The sequence below is a fragment of the Buceros rhinoceros genome, unplaced genomic scaffold (assembly GCF_000710305.1).
Source record: "Buceros rhinoceros silvestris isolate BGI_N320 unplaced genomic scaffold, ASM71030v1 scaffold3195, whole genome shotgun sequence".
In the NCBI taxonomy this organism is placed as follows: domain Eukaryota; kingdom Metazoa; phylum Chordata; class Aves; order Bucerotiformes; family Bucerotidae; genus Buceros; species Buceros rhinoceros.
The window spans coordinates 1-6,458 of record NW_010412185.1 but is presented as its reverse complement, the minus strand read 5'-3'; the positions used below and the strand labels follow the sequence as shown (position 1 = coordinate 6,458).

At 42.7% G+C, this 6,458-nt stretch overlaps 1 protein-coding gene across 1 annotated transcript in view; it reads left to right on the top strand.

The window, feature by feature from the left end:
* Positions 1-3,819, top strand: part of MAGI1 (membrane associated guanylate kinase, WW and PDZ domain containing 1) — a gene marked incomplete at both ends in the record, with an annotated part of 151,246 nt that extends 147,427 nt beyond the window's left edge. The window contains 3 exons of the mRNA XM_010136289.1: positions 427-504; positions 3,176-3,267; positions 3,627-3,819. Of these exons, the coding sequence (XP_010134591.1) occupies positions 427-504; positions 3,176-3,267; positions 3,627-3,819 (363 nt within the window). The remainder of the gene's footprint in view (positions 1-426; positions 505-3,175; positions 3,268-3,626) is intronic.
* Positions 3,820-6,458: the final 2,639 nt, after the last annotated feature.

Genomic DNA, 6,458 nt, shown 5'->3' with positions numbered 1-6,458 from the left:
GGCCTCTAATTTAGCACTGCATTCACTGTTCATCACCATGCATTTAGAATTTCTTTTACTATTCAAAAAAAGTATTTGCATTTGGAAAACTTACTGTGTCGTGATGGTGGAAATTTTTTTGTAGAAAAGTATTTTTAAAATGTTCTCAAAGAGATCCTTTCTCTGAGGAGAAAAAAGAATTCTTCAAATATACCTGCATGCATGTGCGTTAATGTATAAATTTGTATGTGCGTTTATTATATATCCACATGTACACAGGCATGTGAAATAGATGTGAAAGTTAGTGTGTCATAATCCATAATAGCCATAGCCTTAGCAATTTATGCATGAAAGCCTAACATGATCCATTCAGTCAAAATTAATTAAATGAACTAACAAAAAAGCAGATACATGAAGCTTTGCAAAATTGTAAAATTAATATTACAGCTATGTCACCTTCGCCTGCAACTGGACTGAGCAAGGGTGAGAGAGAGAGAGAAATCAATTCCACGAGTTTTGGAGAATGTAAGACTGTGCCGGGAATGTTTCTGTGTCTTGTGATGTCTTGTTCTGGTGTCATTGCTGCTCTGTGGCGGGGGGCTCTTCATCACCAAGGGAGTCTGGCAGGGCCGTACGCCAAGGTTAGCTACGAAGGTGCAAAGTACTTGCTTTACTGTGTACTGGCCAGCGGCGGATTTTGTAGGCGGCGGTGGGGGGTGTCCTGTTCCCGTTTTGTTCATGAGTTTGCCTGCGTGGCTCATTGACGGGGCTATGCCTCTCACCTCTCCTTCCATTCCTCTTCTCAGCCCCAGCAGAACTCTTCTTACCACTGTTGCGACACTCTCCAAATGGCCTTGTTTAATTCAGGACGCGCAGACTGGCAAGGTTTACCCATTTGGGCTATGTGCTCGGTTTTCTCAGAAAGAGTCAGACCTGCTTGAGATCAGGTCAAGATGCAGAGATGCAGCCAGTGACTCCTGGAGCCCATTTTTCATTTGTTCTCAATAATATTTCAGCAGCAGCATGAAATTTTCCCTTTAAGAAAAGAAAGTGGCTCCTCCGAAGCGCTACCGAATACTGGAGATCCTAAAGTAATTCTCCAGTATGGAGGGTCCCAGGGGGTCCCACTTCAGCTGTATGGAAGCCCAGAGGTAGACAGGGTTTTCTGGACTGTGCCAGTGCGTCACCATACTGCAGAGTTGGCGCAGAAAGTGGTAAAAGGAGTTTTGTTTGGTCTGTCCTCACGCTGCGTAAATGTGTGTTGTCTGTACATTTGTTGTATCTGTGTTCCACCTCCCTGTCATCCTCCCGGTGGCAGGAGCGTTACGTGAATGAACTCGCTTTTTTGGGGATAGATTTGTGGGTTTTGTTGCTATGGTTTGACACCGCCTTCACACCTCGGTTATCGCCAGCGGCCGTTAATTGGCTAGCTGGTACCTGAACCAGGAACATAAGGCATCGTTCAGTGAGACTGGAAAGTTGACAAATGGGAAGGTGTTGAGAGACGCCGAAGCTCTCTGCAGAAGCCATTTTGCCTCTGACAGATCCAACACACGCGATTAATTGGTTAGGGCCAGCCTTTGCCAAAAAAAGCCTGCGAAGTGCTGGAGAGACGCTTCTGAATGTGTCTGCTCTTCACGCTCCCCCTCGCTGACGGCAGTGACAAACACCAATTAATCCACTGACTAAGTTCTGCTGTTGTGCTGCACGTCTCTGTGGTGGCGGGCTACCTTCAGCCAGCTCACCTGAACAGAGACACATGCAGGCTTCCAGCGTGTCCATCACCTGGTTATTCTGCAATTGTATCTGGACAAAAGTTAGCCTCCCCTTCAGTAAGATAACACGCGTGGGTCTTAAGCTTAGTTTGTAACTGCAAACAATTAAACTCTGAAAATATTATATATGAAAACAGTTTGAATGAGAATGTCAAAGCAGACATATGTGCCGTAGCACTCACCTGTTCTTTTAATTTTTAGTATTACCAGGCTTAAATTCATATTATATTTTAAACCCTTTGAGCCATTGAGGAGAGAGCATCAGAGCTAACCAAAAGTCTTAACGCTGAAAAGCACCGGATGAGTAGACCCAAACCTTGGCTCAACAGGCACCAACAGTGTAGAATGCAATTAGGGCCCAGTCTGACACTCGCTGATGTCCATGGAAAACAACCAGTTTATCTGCTCATAGATACAGAAAACTAGACGGTGTTTTGTTAACTGTGCATGTGCTTGTTTAAATGACATTCCAGAACGATATACTTTGGTTTCTTTACTAAAGATGCAGGCAGCTGACTTGTAAAGGAACAGCTTTTTTTTGATCATTAATTATAAATTTGGGGAGGGGATCATTACAGAATTAGTCAATGTTACAGATACTAAGCAATAAATATTAAATGAACCTGAGGTTGTCTTCTGATATGATTTAATGTTAGCAATTAATTTTGCATTTTTAAGAAAGGGATGAAAGCAAGCATGAATAAGTTAATATAAAACGTTACTGCTCAACGGCACTTCAAGGTTAGTACTTCGCTATATGCAATATTCATTGTAGAAACCTCGCTGGTGTTCCATACTAATGAGTAGGTAAGGGTGGGCCTTGTTGTGTTTCCAGCTGGTTTTGTCTGTTCAGTGGTTTTACAGCACCTGTACGTGAGCGAGAGTTTGTTTCCAGTGGAGCCCTTCTGTTTTACACTAACCAGGGATCTGTCCCACAGATATTTAAAGCAGTGTCTGTAGACAGATAGCAAACTATGCTTGTGAAAGTTAATTAAACAGTAGAAATCATAACAAGTGGTTCTTTTGTCTCCCATGAAAGAGAAGGCAGCTGTATTGTTTCTGGCAGAGTAATTCTCTGTTGTATGCGTTTACTTATTGATGATTTGGAAGATGCTCTTGCACTGGGTAATGATGCTAATATTGGTGGAAAGAAATATTATAGTGATACACAAATGGAAAGTCACAATGAGACACCTAGAGAGTAGAAACCACTGTATAATCTTCAGCAGTGATTTAAATAACCTTGTAGTATTTAAAGCTATATTCTTAATTATGTCTAAAATTCAAGACCACCTCATTTAAAGAGGTGGTCGTAAAATTGTGCAGCAGATCCCTCTACACGTGCGTCAGAATAGTCCTGATTTGGGAATAAAGGTGTGTTTTTTTGATTAAAAATTATAGCTTTCCTTTTTTCCCTTCAGTTCCAGATTACCAAGAGCAGGATATCTTTCTATGGAGAAAGGAAACCGGTTTTGGATTTAGAATTCTAGGTGGAAATGAGCCTGGAGAACCAGTGAGTATATCTAGAAGCGGCGATGTTTTAACTCACGACATCTTCCAGAATCACGGCAGTAACACGTGCAGATGTGCAGAACTGCGCTGTTAAAATAACTAGCCGGCTATCCTGCAGCTCCTCCCCACCCTCCCTCCAGAAGACAAACCAAAACTCCCATAACTGAAATGGGTTTGGCTTCCTCGGCTATTTCCCAAATGAAAACACGTGGGTCTGAAATTGCCTGGACACTGAGGAAAGGATGTCCTGGTCAGGTTTGCGTGTATTTTGCTTCCAGCTGGCTGTTGAGCTCATTCTCATTTATCACTTTTTTTTTCCCCCTCTTTCTTTCCTTTCTCCTGTTTGTGCTAATTCATCAGATTTACATCGGTCACATTGTACCGCTGGGTGCTGCTGATGCTGACGGCCGCCTGAGATCGGGCGACGAACTGATCTGCGTGGATGGGACGCCAGTTGTCGGGAAATCGCACCAGCTTGTCGTCCAGCTTATGCAACAGGCAGCCAAACAAGGTCATGTCAATCTGACTGTCAGGCGCAAAGTGGTTTACACAGGTAGGCTGCAGTGTCGCTCTGCAGGGGTAGATTTTCCTGCCAGACTCCATCTGTTCAGCAAATGGTTTAAAGAAAAGAAGCACTTCCTTGTAATACTAAGAAAACTCAGGGGATATGGCGTTGTTCTTCCTTTCTTGCCTATTTTTAGTCTTGTTCTCAATCAAATACATTTCAAATATTTTGTTTCCAGTCAAGACTCTCTCAGTCTCAGTTGGCTTCTCCAGTCTTCATGAAGGTTTCTGAGAAAATGGGGAACTGTTCAGTTGCCACATGTCATTTTTACTTTGACTCATGCAGCAACAGACCCTTTGCCCCACTGCCAGTGGTTTGTATTTACTTCCCAAAATAACTGTGCTGCCTCATAGCCACCCTTAAACTGGGAGTGAGGGAGAAGGTGCTGAAGAGTCCACAGGAGGGGAGGCAAGGGCACTGGTGCGTGGTGGCTGATGTCCCAGGCTCAGGAGAAGCTTCAGCTGGGGTTGAAACACCCTGTCAGCTAACGGTAGGATGCAGAACGGCCGGCGTCATCGGTTCTGGTAGCGCAGGGCGTGCATGTTTGTTGTAATAGAGAGATTTCTGTATGCTGAGTTATGCTGGGCGTTGTGCACACACTGCACAAGTGCGTGGCTTGAATGGACAAAAAAGAACCTGGCAGAAATATTGAAGGTGCAGAGAGAAGTGACACCATATTGTGGCACCCAGATTAGTGACAGAAAAATGTCCTGATAGCCAAGAAATGAAGGCACGAGCATGAGCTATGCAACCTTATGCTTAATATTGGAGAGAGACATTGAGGTGCCACTTCTTCTTGTGAGTCCCTTCAGGGAGCTCAAGTGTGGGATTTGGTTTAGCTCACTTATTCAGAAGAAAGAATTTTATATAGCTCTTCAGGTTTAGACATCAGCAGAAAGATAGGCAGTGATGTACTTTCATCTTAAAGAGCATCAAAATAACATTCAGGCTGAAAATTAGGCCCACAGTGGAAGTTAGGACTGGAACAGTGCTGCTAAAATAGCTCTGCATTCTTATGCAGGGCTGAGCTCCTTTCACACAATATTAAATGAAGGTTCACTTCTCATTTCTTTCCTTCTTCCCGTTGTGGATTAAATGCCAGGTTGTGTCTCCTCTCTAATAGCTTCTCTCTCATTCCTGACGAAGCACTGCCAATGTGAGAGAAGCTTTAGGAGATGAGCTTTGGGAGGAAGGGGAAGGACAGCTGAATTTTGGAATCGCTTTTGTGTGTAGATTTTCTATCCAGTTTTACAGCCTCCAGGCTGGAAATTACCATAAAATATTTAGATACCTGAGAGATCTCTTGATATTCCATTCAAAGGCTTCTTGCTCCAGACCGAGCTATTTCTGAATCATTTCAAATGTGGACACTTACTCTAGGATTAATTATTCAGGTTTCCTTTCCTTCTTTCACCTTAAATTTGCAGGCTTTTAAATTCCAGCATAAATTCTTAGGAAGAGAAGCCTTTTCCTGCATTTTGGTCCCTTATTCTTCCCGTCATCTTCCTGCCAGTAGAAAAGGATCGTTCACCTAAACGGATATTCAAAGTCCTGAGATTCATATAGGGGAAAGTTTATACCCCTGTATTCTTAGTAAGTAGAGTACTATACATTTAGTACATTAGGTGGAAATACTGAGTATCTAAGTGCAGGCACTACAGGGCATTACTTCTATCTGAAAATATTTTGAAGTTCTTTTTCTTTGGATCATGGGTTTAGAAGTTTAGATACTGTTTGGCATCCATTGTCGTCTTGTTGCTTTTAAAATCTTCAGCTTAATTTTGATTCACCAAATTGGACAAGTGACCTGATTAGTGGAGGCAGCCATTGAGCAGTGACAAGTACAATATGCTGCTCTCAGCTACACAAATGGACTGTGGAGAACTGGCTGAGTAACAAGAAGTGAAAGCTATTGTGGGCCACAAGCTTCAACCTGAGGTTGGCTCAGGTGAAGAAAAAAACTGTGCTGGGATGTAGGCAGGAGGGAACACTCCTGATTTCCCAGCAGATGATGGCTTAGCTGCATATGGTCCAGCGCTTCAAGACAGACATGTTTATGTTGGAGAGAACCCAACTGGAGGGATTCCAGAGGACCAGTGAGGATAAGGAGAGCTCTAGAAAACATGGTCTACAAGGAAATATTGAACAAATTGGGATTGTTTAGCCTAAAACAGAGAAGGGGGAGGAGGTGTTAAACTCCCCAAGACTATAAGAGGCTGCTGTAAAAAGGAAGGGAATAATATGTTCTCCATATGCCTGCCAGATAGAACTAGAAATAATAGCCTTATGTTGCGACAGGGAAGATTTAAGTTAGATATTGCCACCAATAGATTGCCTGGGGAGATATTTAACAGCTGATTAGGCAAACATCTGTCAGGACTGACAGCAAGTATAGTTGGCCCTGAGTGTAGATTAAGCGGTTTTTTATTTTTGTAGGCAAACATCTGTCAGGACTGACAGCAAGTGTAGTTGGCCCTGAGTATAGATTAAGCGGTTTTTTATTTTTAAGATTTCTTCAAGCCTTGGTAGCTGATTAGATTTCAAAATAATACCACTTCCAACTTTAGTTGCCGTTAAACACTTGGTTAATATTAACGTTAACAATATTTAATGGTTTTGTCCCAACA